The 15175-nt window shown below is 45.0% G+C and overlaps 1 protein-coding gene across 1 annotated transcript in view; it reads right to left on the bottom strand.

The window, feature by feature from the left end:
• Positions 1–9315, bottom strand: part of MEGF9 (multiple EGF like domains 9) — a 113971-nt gene extending 104656 nt beyond the window's left edge. The window contains exon 1 of the mRNA XM_520222.9: positions 8571–9315. Within this exon, the coding sequence (XP_520222.6) occupies positions 8571–9165 (595 nt within the window). The 5' untranslated portion in view covers positions 9166–9315. The remainder of the gene's footprint in view (positions 1–8570) is intronic.
• Positions 9316–15175: the final 5860 nt, after the last annotated feature.

The following is a 15175-nucleotide window of genomic DNA, read 5'->3' as shown; positions in this document are numbered from 1 at the left end:
AAGGATGACATTTTCATATTAAGAAGGCTTCATAATCTAAATTACATAGACCAAAAACAAATCAATAGGAAAAAAGTGAAAGTCACAGAGAAAGACAGATTTTGTTCTCAGTGCAAACTGTTCAACGCCATGCATGCTGACACTAACACATCTTTAAGGACTTTTTGTTCATCTAGAAAGACGTCTTGGAAGAATTAAGCTTTGAGGAAGCACTGAAGGAGGACAAAGTGGTAAATTGTTAAACAGAGAGGGTAATTTGGTTCCTTAAAGATCATGGAAAGAATGGTTGGCGCTAAAAATAAAAGATATGAGTGAGAGGAACGCATAGAAGGCTTTAAATTGAAAAAAAATGAGCAAGGAGAATGGAAGAAAGGTTTTTTTTTTTCAATGAAGACAAAATAATAGGGAAAGATTTTTCTGACCATAATTATCTGTAGAACAGTGGCATTATTAGAGAGATTATTTTGATACAAATTTATCACATGTACTCACATAGATACATCTAAAAGGATAAATATTTTTAGTAAACCTTTACTATGATTCAAACCTAGGTATCCAGACATAATCTTTATCTTCTTCATCACATTTTTAGAAATCCTCCTTTAAAGTTACCAGGGCAGTCAGGGTAGTCATTTCTAGTGAAAAACAGATAAATCAAAATGTATACTTGAAAAAAAGACTAAGTGATCACAGAAGAGGTCCCTGTAATATAATGTCAACATTACTAATAAGGATTTTTATATCACACCTAAAAAAAACCACACAAAAATCAAGATAAAGGAAAAAGCAAGGATTAAAGCTATTTATAACTTAAAATATCATCTAACACTGTCTTTCAGCTAAACAAGGTCTTACATTTTTATTTTCTTCTGCTCTATTAAGTACCCTAGAGCAGAATTCTCTCCACCCATAATTTACTCATCAGTAAAAACAGCACTGCAATACTTTTCTTCTATTCTTTTTATAAGGGTGCCAGAATGTCTGGAAGTTAATATACATGTTTAGAAATGCTAAGATGAGAAGTTATGCACACTTAAATTTTAGGGGTCTTTTTTAAAAATCAAGATAAAAAGACCTAGATTATTTCAATGTGTAAATTTTCAACTAGCCCGGAGGCTTCCTGGGGACATAATACAGAAGATTTGAAACTAATGTTCTGGAGTTTATGCTGCTCCAGAAACTAATCAGACTAAGGAATTTCTACAGAAACCTAGGCACTTAGGCCAGGCATAAGGTATGATAAATTTAGAAGTCCTTGGGCCTGGCCCCCCAAAAAATATGAACAAATCTCTCCATCACAGAAAAACTTAGAACCTAATTAATGAAACAATAAGTGCTATAATTTAATATAACAATTGTAAAACGTTGTCAAACAGAAAATTCAGGGAGGTGGCTGGGCATGGTGTCTCACACCTGTAATCCCAGTACTTTGGAAGGCCAAGGTGGGTGGATTACTTGAGTTTAGGAGTTCGAGACTAGCCTGGGCAACATGGCAAAATCCCAACTCTACTAAAAATACAAAAACTAGCTAGGCGTGGTGGTGCACACCTGTAGTCCCAGCTACTCTGGAGATTGAGGTGAGAGAATCATTTGAGCCCAGGAGGTTGAGGCTGCAGTGAGCCATGTTTGTGCCGCCGCACTCCAGCCCGGGACACAGAGTGAGACCCTGTCTCAAAAAAAAAAAAAAAAAAAAAAACAGAAAGAAGAAAAGAAAATTCTGGGAGATGAATGAATAGCACACAGTGGAATGAAGACAGTAAATGCCAAGGAAGAGTAGAAGTTTTCCCAGATTAATATCCAAGGACCAATTATTTTTAGCAAAATGGTTTCCTACTCTTCTAGGTAGCTGTTATTTCTTTAAATGCCAATAATATGGATTCTGGAGCCAGACCCACTAGGTCTGAATGTAGGTTCTGCCAGAGCTGGGCTTCTATGGAACTCAATTTCCTTATCTATAAAATGAGGATAATAATAGTAACTAACTTAGTAGTTCCTGTTTTGGAGATTAAATGACTTAATATACATAAGGCACATAGAACAGTGCCAGTAACATAGTAAGTGTGTTTGTAATTACTATTATAGTAGTCCACAATCCCTCAAATCTGATGCTCAATACCAGAAGCTATGAAACTACAAATTTTCCTGTAACTCACTTGGTGGCAAATATCTGACCTACTCCGAATACATTTGGCAACAAAACCTGACCTGAGCAAATGCAAATAAAACCTGACCTGAGCAAAGGCTACTGAAAGTCTTTATTTATCACACTCACTGTAAAGATACGTGCATTTTGCTGCAGATATCTCAAGGTGTTTGATTACAGGATGCTGCCCCCAATTCACTGGAATATATTTATGAAAAAATGAAAAAATCTAAATTCTGAAACACATCCAACCCAGAGGTTTTAGATAAAAGACTGTGGGGTCTATATTAACTTTGAAGCCTAGACAGTTTGTATTTCCTTAAAATAAATGGCATCTTCTTAAAGAAACATGAGTAAGTAAGATCCTGAACTAGTATTAGAGAATATTAGGATGATGAAAACATTTTCCAGTACAGTTAGGAGAGTCCTATATTCCTAGGATGTTCTTTTCAAATATAATCCATCTTGGCTGGGCGTGGTGGCTCACACCTGTAATCCCAGCACTTTGGGAAGCTGAGGCAGGCAGATCATTTGAGGTCAGGAGTTCAAGACCAGCCTGACCAACATGGTGAAACCCCATCTCTACTAAAAATACAAGAAAGTTAGCTGGGTATGGTGGCGCATGCCTGTAGTCCCAGCTACTAGGGAGGCTGAAGCAGGAGAACTGCTTGACCCTGGGAGGCGGAGGTTGCAGTGAGCCAAGACGGTGCCACTGCACTCCAGCCTGGGCAACTAAGTGAGACTCTGTCTCAAACAAACAAACAAACAAACAAACAAAAACAGGCTGGGCGTGGTAGCTCATGCCTATAATCCTAGCACTTTGGGAGGCCGAGATGGGCGGATTGCCTGAGGTTGGGAGTTTGAGACTAGCCTGGGCAATATGGTGAAACCCTGTTTCTACTAAAATACAAAGAAAAATAAATTAGCTGGGCGTGGCGGCATGCGCCTGTAGTCCCAGTTACTCGGGAGGCTGAGGCAGGAGAATCACTTGAACCAGGGAGGTGGAGGTTGTAGTGATCCGAGATGGCACCACTGCACTCCAGCCTGGCGACAGAGCAAAACTCCGTCTCCAAAAACAAAACAAACAAAAATATATAATCCATCTGTAATATTTTGTTTACATGTCATGGTAGTCAGAGTTTTCAAGTTCTAAATTCTAGGGCTTGCTTAAACAAATTCTATTCTCATCACTCAGATAACAAATAAATAATTAGGGTTCTTTGGGGGACATAAATATGCCTTGAATCATGCAGACCAAATCATCACAGAACTTTAGAGCTGAAAGAGACCCTTTAAAACTAATCTAAATTATTATCCTTTACCTTCCAAATTGTTTTATCATCTGTAAATTTACTCTGCCCTATGAGGTAAGAATAATCTGCCCTAACTTGTCCATAGACTCTCTCTATAGGAACACACCGCAGGTAAATGCAAATAAACTGGGTGGAGTACACTGACAAACCTGGGATCTAAAAGGATAACTGAATTTAACACAATCAATCTTATAAATTTAGTAAATGTCTCAGATTACACTTTAGAAAATTATAAGAATTTCCAAGTCCAGAATGAAAGAAGACTCACCTAGCACATATTTAAAAATAAATAAATTTTAATAGAGCTTAGCAATCTTAATGGGCTCAATGAGTCAACAACATAATGCAGCTGCCAAAAAGCTACTGTGATTAGGAACTAACCACATCAACATCAGTACCCCATCCAGAAGGAATGAGGCAACTGCCCTCTCTGCTACAAGCTGGTTAGAGCACATCTGGAGTATTATGTTCAGCTCTGTTTCACATTTTGGTAGAGACACAGAAAGACTGAAAAAGACTAGAAGAGGGCCAGGCACAGTGGCTCATGCCTGTAATCCCAGCACTTTCGGAGGCTGAAGCGGGTAGATCAGGAGTTCGAGACCAGCCTGGCCAACATGGTGAAACCCCGTCTGTGCTAAAAATACAAAAAGTAGCAGGGTGTGGTGGCATGCACCATAATTCCAGCTAGGCAGGAGGCTGAGGCAGAACTGCCTGAAACCACGAGGCGGAGGTTGCAGTGGGCTGAGATGGTGCCACCGCATTCCAGCCTGGGCAACAGAGTGGAACTCCATCTCAAAAAAAAACAAAAAACAAAAAAAAACTAGAAGAGAAGTAACCAAGACAGTAAGAAAATTTGAAACCATGTCACATAAAGATCAGTTGAAGGAGCTGAAATTATTTAGCCGAGACAGAGAGGGATCATGATCCCTGTCCCCTAACCTGTAAGAGCTGTCATGGCACAAAGACAGCCAACTTTTTCTGCATGGCCCCAATGGGCAGAGCCAGATCAATCAGTTAACTAAAATAAGAAATTTCAGCTAAGCCTATGGAAATATCTCTTCAAATGTAGAGCCACATTAGGAGGTAGTGGCATTTAAAGTCCTGTCTACCCCTAAGGGTCCATAATTTTTAAAATCAAACATTTGGGCCAGCGTGCGGCAGCTCACACCTATAATCCCAGCACTTTGGGAGGCCGTGGTGGGCAGATTACCTGAGGTCAGAAGTTCGAGACCAGCCTGGCCAACATGGTGAAACCCCATCTCTACTAAAAACACAAAAATTAGCCAGGCATGGTGGTGCGCACCTGTAATCCCAGCTACTTGGGAAGCTGAGGCAAGAGAATCGCTTGAACCCGGAGGCGGAGGTTGCAGTGAGCCAATCTAGCCTGGGCAAAAAGAGCGAAACTCCGTCTCAAAAAAAAAAAAAAATCAAACATTTGTCATTACCTTAGTGTCTTACTGATTATTATTACCTCTGGTATCACAGCATCTCTCTTCACCCTGCTTAAAATGTCCTACCCAGGGCCAGGCACGGTGGCTTACACCTGTAATTACAGTACTTTGGGAGGCCAAGGTGGACAGATCACCTGAGGTCAGGAATCCGAGACCAGCCTGACCAACATGGAGAAACACTGTCTCTACTAAAAACACAAAATTAGCTGGGCATGGTGGCACATGCCTGTAATCCCAGCTACTTGGAAGACTGAGGAGAATCGCTTGAACCCGGGAGGTGGAGGTTGTGGTGAGCCGAGATAGCGCCATTGCACTCCAGCCTGGGCAACAAGAGCAAAACTCCGTCTTAAAAAAAAAAAAAAAAAAAAAAAGTCCTACCCAGCCAACCAATCAGTGAATGTTTTGCTGGGTTTGTGGGAGAAAAAGTGCCTGCTTGCTGGGCAATTAGTTTCAGTTTGCAGATCAGTGTCCTTGTAAACAAAAAAGGGCCCTAACTGAGGGGCAGGCAAGAGCTCTCAGCTAGATCTCCATGAAATAAATTATTATTAATTCAAAAAGCATCTATAAGACCTATTCAATCAAATAATATATTATCAATGGCATTAGTTCTTACAGGAACGTTGAAATTAAAAAATACTGTACAACCATCTTCTCAAATGCCAGGGAATCCAACTTTGCAAGCCAAACCAGTTGTCTCAAATTCAATGATAAGTTTTCCTTCTGCCAAAGAGATATGTTTTCTGTTTAAAGTAGACTGGAGCCCATGCTCCATACTTGATCAGATCACTGTAAAGTCAATTTAGCTGCTGAGAACTAGATACTGGCAATCTAGAGTGAATTCACAGAGAAGTACAAACTACCTTATATTTAAAACACAGGAAAGTTATCGAAATTGGACATCCTTCCAAAATTTTTTCACCCAAAGACCATCACAGACGTAAGTATAATGTTAGTTCATGAAAATTACTAAAAGCCTTGAACAACAGTTCAGATGACAAATATTACTCAATCCAGCTTTACTGCAGTGTATATTGAATTGGATTCTAAGCAACTCCAGTGAAAGTATTAGAGAATATAGTAAATAGATGATGGACTTAACAAAAATACTCTGTGCTGCTTCCTCTCTGCTTTTTAACGTGAAGCCTAGAAGCAATCTAAGTGTCCATAAATAAGGGCTTGGTTAAATAAATTATGATACATTCTTACCCTGGAAAATGCAACTATTAAAAAGAATAAAGTAGACCCTAGATACCGATATTTTTTTTAAAAGTCCATGATACATAGTAAAGTGAATACCACAAGTTGCAAAACATGTATAGAATTATTCCATTTTGATTTTTTAAAATCTATTTTTAAATACCCTGTGTGTATGTTCATATATGCCCAGCAAAAACAGCTGAAAAAAGATCTGACAAATTGCTAACAGTAGTAACCTCTAGGGACTGACTGAAACTAGGAGGCAGTGAAGGAGTGACTTTCCCTTTTTCCTTTGTGGACTTCTGGTTGTTTATATTTTTTTTGCCAGTAGGGGTTACCTTTGGGGTTGAAAAATAACAACACAAAAATAGTAAAAGTAAAATAACATGAATTACACAGATTTATTTATCAGATACTAACCAAAGTAAGTGATCTTTCTACTTAAATGCTACTGTATGCTTAAAACTCCAGAGAATCTAATTCATTCTTTTTCTATTATATTTTACTAAAACAAATAAAAATCACCCCAAGTCCCTACTAGTTTTCTCAAATGTTTTCTATACACACACACACACACCCCCCCCACAGGCCTGGTCATAAGCATAGCTAACACACACGGTGCTTATTCTACACTAGGAACTGTTGTAAGCACAGTAAGTGTTAACTTATTTAATCTTCCCAGCAGGCCTGGTGAAGTGAATCATGCCTGAAATCCTAGAACTTTGGGAGGCCGAGGCAGGAGGACTGCTTGAGTTCAGGAACTCAAGACTAGCCTGGGCAATATAGTGAGCCCTCATCTCTACAAAAAATACAAAAAATTAGCTGGGTGTGGTGACCCACGCCTGTAGTCTCAGCTGCTCAGGAAGCTGAGGTGGGAGGATCGCTTGAGCCTGGGAGGTAGAGGTTGCAGTGAGCCAAGATTGCACCACTGCACTTCAGCCTGGGCAACAGAGCCAGACCCTGTCTCAAAAAACAAAAACAAAAACAAAAAAAGTCTTCATAGCAACCTTATGAGTTAAGTACTACTATAATATTATCTTCATTTCACAATCAAAGAAACTGAGTCCAAAGAGCTTCAGTGAGCCGCCTAAGCTTACACAGCTAACAAGGGGAAGAGCTAGGATTCAAACCTAAGAATAAACTCCAGAGTCCATACTCTCAACCACTATGCTTCCTGTCTCTCAGTAATATGTCAATCTCTCTATATGAAAGCCAAAAGGGGTTACAGGTAAAACCCAGCTAGCTAATGCATTCCTTGAAGCTGGAAGAGATGCACACTTGGCTTTTTATGGGTGAATAATCCTACTTATGTCATTGCCAAGCTCCAACCCAAGGATCAAGACTGTATTAAGGTTCATAACCATGTGGGAAAATTCTCTACACACTCAATTATAGTCCAAAGTCCATACCTGACTCCACAGTAAATCACTAAGCCTAAGATTTAGGTCAGAGACCCAGCTAGACAAAGGATTTGGACAAACCTCCACCCCAACTCAAAGCAAGACAATTCAGAAACTTTTGTCCAAACGTTCTGACAAAGTAGGCTTTTGTTTTGTTTTGTTTTAGTCCTAGGCCCACTTAAGATTTAAACGGGGAAAGAATACGAGTTGTCTCTAACTTTGCTTGAAGACTTCAGCAAGAAAAGCCTTTTCTACGTGGGCTCAAACAGAAATTGGCATATATCAGCATCAGCAAAGTTGAACATCCTGGCTTAAGGAGACAAAAATAGGCATCCTTGCTTAAATTGTGTTTTTGTCCAAACATGTTGACCTTATAATTGTGGAAGAAAAAAATGGTGCGAGGAAGAGATTTAACCTAATTTGTAAATGTGCTCAGCCTAGATACACACCTGTCCCAAATGACCTACTGAATCCACTTATTTGCAGGGACAACATGGATTACAATGCCTTTTTTGTTTTTATTTTTTACCCTCAAGTGGTCCATACTACTGTTTGTAAACAAAATCCTCTCACTACCTCTCTTCCACCTGTCATACACACACATCTGATATTTACATAAACAAGAAGAAATGAACAGGGAAACTGGAGCTTTGGGAGGAATTCCTTACCCTCAGCTTTTGACCCAGTGGTTGAAGGAGGTACTATGCGGGCTTTCAAACTTCCCCAAATAACCCAGGCAGAGAGGCTGGGTGCGCGAACCCAACCCAAAAGTTTGCGCCCATTCTGTTCTCTGAAAAAGGCCAGAAAGCCCTGTTGGGAAGAAGATGAGATGCCTTCCACCCAGCAGCCACCCCCTCCCGAGGGAGCACAGCCCACGGGGGACAAAAGATTTTCCAGATTGATCGGGGGCGGGAGGGAGACTAGCTGGACCTGGGATCCCCCCTCGGGAGCCGGAACCTGGGGTGTCTTTGGGGTAACAAACGATAAATTATAGGCAAGAGCCCAACCCTAGATGCCGGGGCTGAGGTGAGGACGGGTCCTGCCCGAGAGGGAGCGCCGGACTCACCTGGAGGAGGCGAAGAGGGGGCCTCGGTGGCAGGTGGGGTGGGGAGGACGCTGCTGTTGCTGCTGCTGGGGAGATCGGGGGTCGGGGTCCGGGGAGTCGTGGGCGCCGGTACGGTGGTCGCTACAGGGGTGGTCGGCGCCGGGCCAGTGGTCGTCGAAAGGGTGGTCGGCGCGGGTCTGGTCGGCGCCTGAGAGGTGGTCGAAGTGCGTTCCGCCGCCGGAGGGGTGGTCGGCGAGGGGCCGAGCGGCGCCTGAAAGGTGGTGGAAGCGGGTCCAGCAGTCGCCCAAAGAGGGGTGGTCTCCGGGGACTGGGCTGGAGAAGTCGCAGCCAGGGGTCGGTGGACGGTGGCGCGCGGGGGCCCGGTCCTCGGGGCCTGGGCCGTGGGAGCTGTCGCCCTAGGGAAGGGGTGGCTGGGCTCGCCCCGCAACCCGGGGCCCGGCGACGCGTCCACCTGCCCCGCGGCCCCGCCGCCACCGGTGACATTCCCCGCCGAGGCGGCTGAGGCGACGGCGGCGGCGGCGGCGGCGCAGCACAACAGGGCGAGGCCGCCCAGGCTCGGCAGGCTCCTCATGGCGCGCTCGGCTCCGCCATTCATTCATTCAGCCAGTCGGTTGGTCAGTCATCTTCTCCTCGTTGCAATCCGACCAAGGAAGCCTCCGCAACCGCCGCCGCCACCGGGCGCACCATCGCCACCTCCCTCTGACAGGCGGCCGGCCCCGCGGGCGGGCCCCAGCGCGGAGGGAGCGACCGGACCGAGCGCGGACCGCCCGCCCTCCTCGATTGGCAGCCGCGCCTAACCAATGGGAAGCCAGGGTTGCCCACGTGATCCGCCCGCTTCCCGGCCTCTTTGTAGCCCCGTAGGCCAATCAGAGGACGTCCAGGAGAGGGGGCGGTCCGTGAGGCGGGAGAAGGGTGGTGCGAGCCCAGCTCTAGCCTGCCGGGCTCGCGGCGGCCCCGGCTTTGTCTGCCCAAAGAGTGGGGCGCGGGCCTCGGGCACCGGGCGCCGCGGAGCAGACAAAGGATGCGCCCCGCGCGGCAGACGCCGGGCCTAGTCATCTGCTCCACCGGGCTGCGAGCACGAGCGGGGGGTGGAATCAGCACTCGGGAGCATCCCTGCCCTCCTGAACAATGGGGCGCCGGCGCCGCACCCCAGCTCGGGCGGGGACCGCGCGGGAACCCCGCGATGGGAGAGGGCGGCGGCAGCGACGATGTAGAGCTTGGCATGCCCTCTGCTGCTCCAGAGAGCCTGGTCGCAGCCTTGCGAGGTCTCTGCCGCCATTCCCATTTCAGAGATGGGGAAGCTGAGGCCCTTGCTGAGGGCCTCCCTGAACCGAGACCCACGCCCTCACCAGAAACCTGCTGTGGGCCAGGTGTTGTGCCAGACTGGACAAGGGGGCGGGACCGGGCGGTGGAGACCCCTCAGGGCAGAAGGTGCAAGCTTCCTGCGTGGAGGAGACAGGCTCGCAAGCACACTTCCCTAAACCCCGGGAAGAATAGGATCAGACAGGGTTGAACTTCAACTTGATGTCTTTTGCTGAATGGTTTTGTGGCCTGAGCGCGGTTTTTTCTCCACTAAAATGGAGATGATAGGACACCCCTCACCCCCCTCACAGAGCTGTTGTGAGAATTAAGTCATGGACGTAAAGGGCTTAGCCCAGCGCCGGGCCCACTGTTGTAACCCTCATTAATGCTAACTATTCTCAGCATTTGCGCCAGGGCAAGCCCAGGATTAGAAAGCAGCCCCAGGCCACAGCCCTTCAGTGCCCCCAGAGCCTCCGGCTGGTTGCAGGGATTGGGGTGGGGCTAATAGCCGAGCTCTACCCTGGATGACACTAAACCCTGAATCAAGCTGGAATTCGGGCACGCAGCCTCGCATCATCCGCCCAGGATCCAGAGCTAGGTCAGGCGCTGCTGCTTCGGCTCAGCAGCTTCCAGGGGAAGCCAGGCAGGGCGGGTTTGTCATCTGATGGGGCTTAATTCAAGCCCCACTGCTAACCCAATCCCGGCCTCCCCTACGTGATGTTTGGCTTTGTGCATGGTTTCCCATTAGTCATTGGTCTTCAACCAGACCAGCAGGATGAGATTTATGTGTGAACCCGTGTATGTTAATTAAAGCATGCATTTATTTTCCTGCATGAGTAGTGGGTGGGGGAGGCTGTGTATGAATGCATAAACATGTTTGTGAGTCTGTGTGTATGAGTATTGTATGTATCTGTGTGAGTTTATGAGTATGGGAGCTAGTATCTATTTTTATATATTGTGTCTTAATCTGTGCATGTGTACTGGTGTGTGTTTTTGTGTATTTTCTGTGTTTTTGCATTTGTGGTTATCTATGGGTGTGTCTTGATAGGTCTATGTATATAAGACAGCGGGAATGAGGGAGAATGTGAGTGTTCTGTCTTCAGGACCAATATTTAGCAAGCACTAACCAAGGTTCTATTTTTACTTTGCTTTGGGAGGGTGGACAGGTCATGCCAGTCCCCCATATTCCCTTGCTGATCCTCCCTGGCCCTTCAAACCCCAACCAAAATGCCACATTCTCTAAAAGACATTCCTGGATTTGAGTGGGAATTAATCTCTCCCTTCTTATTTCCCCACCACCCCTTGTTTATGCATTGATTACAGCCCTGATCTACCAATCTACCTCTCCATTGCCTCTTCCTAAAAGGATTAAGGAGGCTTTCAGAAATATATGCAACAGGATAAACTGAATTGCCCACATGGCTTTATTACTTCTCATAGGCATGCATCAGCCTTAATACTAGAACTTGTTGTCTGTCTCTTACATCAGATGTTCTCCCTGTTCTGAGAACCTAGCAGGGGCAACACATGTAAGTGCTAACCCATGCTGGTTAAATTGAATTAATTGAGGTCTTGTCGTGCTTGTGGGAGGAGCTTGTGTCTTTAGAGTCAGACAGACTTGGGTCATGACTGCCAACTCTGTGACCTTGGAGGAAACCTTTCACCTCTCTGAGCCTCAGTTTTCCCCCCCACTTTTTTTTTTTTTTTTTTGAGACAGTGTTTCACCCTTGTCGCCCAGGCTGGAGTGCAGTGGCGTGATCTTGGCTCACTGCAACCTCCGCCTCCCAGGTTCAATCGATTCTCCTGCCTCAGCCTCCCGAGTAGCCGGGATTACAGGCACTTGCCACCAGGCCCAGTTAATTCTTGTATTTTTAGTACAGACGGGGTTTCACCATGTTGGCCAGGCTGGTCTCGAACTCCTGAGCTCAAGTTATCCTCCGGCCTAGACCTCCCAAAGTGCTGGGATTACAGACATGAGCCGCCGCGCCAGGCCACTTTTCTCATCTATTAAATGGGGCCAATAAATCGTCTCTCATTTGTTGAGCTAAGGATTGAGGAGAATGTTTTTACAGAGCCTAGCACACAGACGGTGCTCAAGCTGTGTAGGTTCATATTTTTGTTATACCATTGCTAACTTTGAGTCTTGTTGGCTGAAGGACCAGAGCAGAAACCCCTGGCCCATAAGTTCCCCATCAGGTGACATGGCCTGACACTTGCCCTACCTGATATTTCCAAATGATATCTGAAAAATGCTGGGTTGGCCCTGAGCTTTGCTGTATCAGAGGTTCTCTGGCAAGGGGAAAAAAGCTGATGCAGCTTCTTGGCCAGGAGAGCCACAGAGCAAATGACTAGGACACCTTGTCGAGTGATTCAGGTCAGCTCTCTGCCTTAGGCAAGGATCATCCATGCCGGGGCTTTTAAGATGGGATATTAGCCTGTCATATGTATAGAAAATATTGAATTTTTTTGAAAGCTACCAGTAATTTAAATGTGTTAATGTCCATTCAACATTTAATTTTTAAATTTCCTTAATTTTAAATCTTCCTTAATCTCCAAACTACAAGATGACTTTCTTAGGAATTATGTTTGTGTTTAAAAATTGGAAATACCTTACATATCTGTCATCAAAGAAAGGTATTATTATACCTGTTAAATTTAATCCTAGAAAGTCATTGTAAGTGTAGCTATGAAGACGGTATAGCAAATATTAATAGTAAATAATTGAGCTCATAGTCTATGCTAGACACTATACCAAGAGCTACATATGAATTGTTTTGTTTAATCCTAAAAACCCCAGGAAATAGGTACTATTATGTCTTAGTCCATTTGGGCTGCTGCAACAAAGTACTGTAGATTGTGGCTTGTAGACAGCAAAAAATATATCTCTCCCAGCTCTGGTGCCTGGGAAGTCCAAGATCAAGGCACCAGCAGATTCAGTGAGCTCCCTGGGTGTCCTTTAAAAGGACACTAATTCCATTCATGATGGCGCTGCCCTTATAACCTAATCACCTCCCAAAGGCTTCCAAATACTTTTACATGGGGAGTTAGGATTTCAACGTGTGAATTTTAGGGGGACACAAACATTCAGTCTATAGTCTATTATTATCTGCATTTTACAGCTAAGGAAACTAGGTCACAGGTTAAGCAACTTGCCCATGGTCACTTAGTAAATAATAGAGCTAGAAATCAAACTGAGGTTGGCTGGCTCCCACTGACACCCTTAACTATAAATGGAAAATACTTATAATGGTAAGAAGAAAAGAAAAAAATTATAGCTGTGACACTCTGTGTAACAGAACATTGACTGGCACTTTTCATATTTGCCCCAGAACTGTAGCTAAGGCCCATGAGACCTGGAGCCAAAGGCTTAGGGAAGAACCACAGAACAGCAGGGGTCAGAGTGGGCCTTGTTGGAGCCAATGTGCAGCCTGACTTTTCTCCTAGGCAAATGAGGTGCTCTAAAGGGCCCCAACTGATTTCTCACTTTATTAGTCAGCACCTAGCACAGTGTCAAATACACAGAAATGGCTCAAGAATTGTCTGTGAGCCAGGCGCGGTGGCTTATGCCTGTAATCACAGCACTTTGGGAGGCCGAGGTGGGTGGATCACAAGGTCAGGAGTTCAAGACTAGCCTGGCCAACATGGTGAAACCCCGTTTCTACTAAAAATACAAAAAAGTTAGCCAGGTGTGGTGGTGAACGCCTGTAATCCCAGCTACTTGGGAGGCTGAGGCAGGAGAATTGCTTGAACCTGGGAAGCAGAGGTTGCAGTGAGCCGAGATCGTGCCACTGCACTCCAGCCTGGGCGACAGAGCAAGACTCCATCTTGAAAAAAATTTTTTAAAAAATTGTCTGTGAAGTCTTATGATGTGGCAGATGCTGTTCCGGGAGTTTTATATTCAGAACACATTTATTCCTCAAAGACAGGGCTGTCATCTGCACTTCAAAGAAGAAGAAACTGAGCCTCCAAGAGCTTAAGAGACTTGCCCAAGGCCCTTGTGACTCAAAAGCCCAGGCTCTTCTCTATACACTACAGTCCGTTAATGTGGCCGCTATGTGTTGCACATAGTAGGAGGTCAGTGAACACATACTGAAGGAAAGGACACACATGCACCAAATTTAACCCTTCTGCTAGAAAAGCATTTAAGAAAAGAGAAGCTTTGGGAGTGAGAAAAGAAGGTATAATAATATGATACATAGGGCTCAGCAAAATAACTTCATCTCCCAGATTCCAATAAAACACAGACACCTTTCCCCTTTCTGGTTTCATTGAAACAGCAATGCTGACATGGACTATTTCTAATCCTGCCGGAGGCTGGCCTCCTATCAGATGTGGCTAAATGCAAGGTTTGGCATCTTCTGCAGACAACTGTAGGATTACTGGGGCCACTGTTCACAAAGTCGGCCCAGCAAAGGACACTAACAGACAAGCCACAGAAAGGAATACAAATGACTAAAAAATATGAAATACTGCATATGCAACTTGAGTAATTAAAGCATTGCAAGTTGAGATAAGGAGTTGCCATTTTTTTAACCTATTGATTTGGCAAAAATTTTTACAAACTGGTAATACTTGTTATGGTCTCTCACTGTTGATAGAAATATAAAGTGATACAACCTTTCCAGAAAGCCTTAAAAGTGTTTATACTCTTTGACCCATTATTTCCACTTTTTTTTTTTTTTTTTTTTTTGAGACGGAGTCTCACTCTTTTTGCCCAGGCTGGAGTGCAATGGCACGATCTTGGCTCACCGCACTCTCTACCTCCCGGGTTCAAGCGATTCTCCTGCCTCAGCCTCTCAATTAGCTGAGATTACAGGCATGTGCCACCATGCCCAGCAAATTTGGTATTTTTAGTAGAGATGGGGTTTCTCCATGTTGGTCAGGCTGGTCTCGAATTCCCGACCTCAGGTGATCCGCCTGCCTCGGGCTCCCAAAGTGCTGGGATTACAGGCGTGAGCCACTGCACCCGGCTCATTATTTCTACTTTTAATAATCTAGCCAAAGGCCAGGCACAGGAGATCATGCCTGTGATCCCAACACTTTGGGAGGCTGAGGTGGGCAGATCACTTGAGCCCAGGAGTTCAAGACCAGCCTGGGCAACATGGTGAAACCCCGTCTCTACTTAAAAAAAAAAAAAAAATTACTAAAAATTAGCATGGTGGTATGCAGCTGTAGTCCCAGCTACCTGGGAGGCTGAGGTGGGAGATCACCTGAGATTGGGAAGTCGAGGCTGCAGTGAGCCATGATCATGCCACTGTACTCCAGCCTGGGCAACAGAGTAAGACCCTGTCCCAAAAAGAGAA

This window comes from Pan troglodytes, chromosome 11 (assembly GCF_028858775.2).
Source record: "Pan troglodytes isolate AG18354 chromosome 11, NHGRI_mPanTro3-v2.0_pri, whole genome shotgun sequence".
Lineage (NCBI taxonomy): Eukaryota > Metazoa > Chordata > Mammalia > Primates > Hominidae > Pan > Pan troglodytes.
This window is presented reverse-complemented; position numbering and strand designations above follow the sequence as displayed.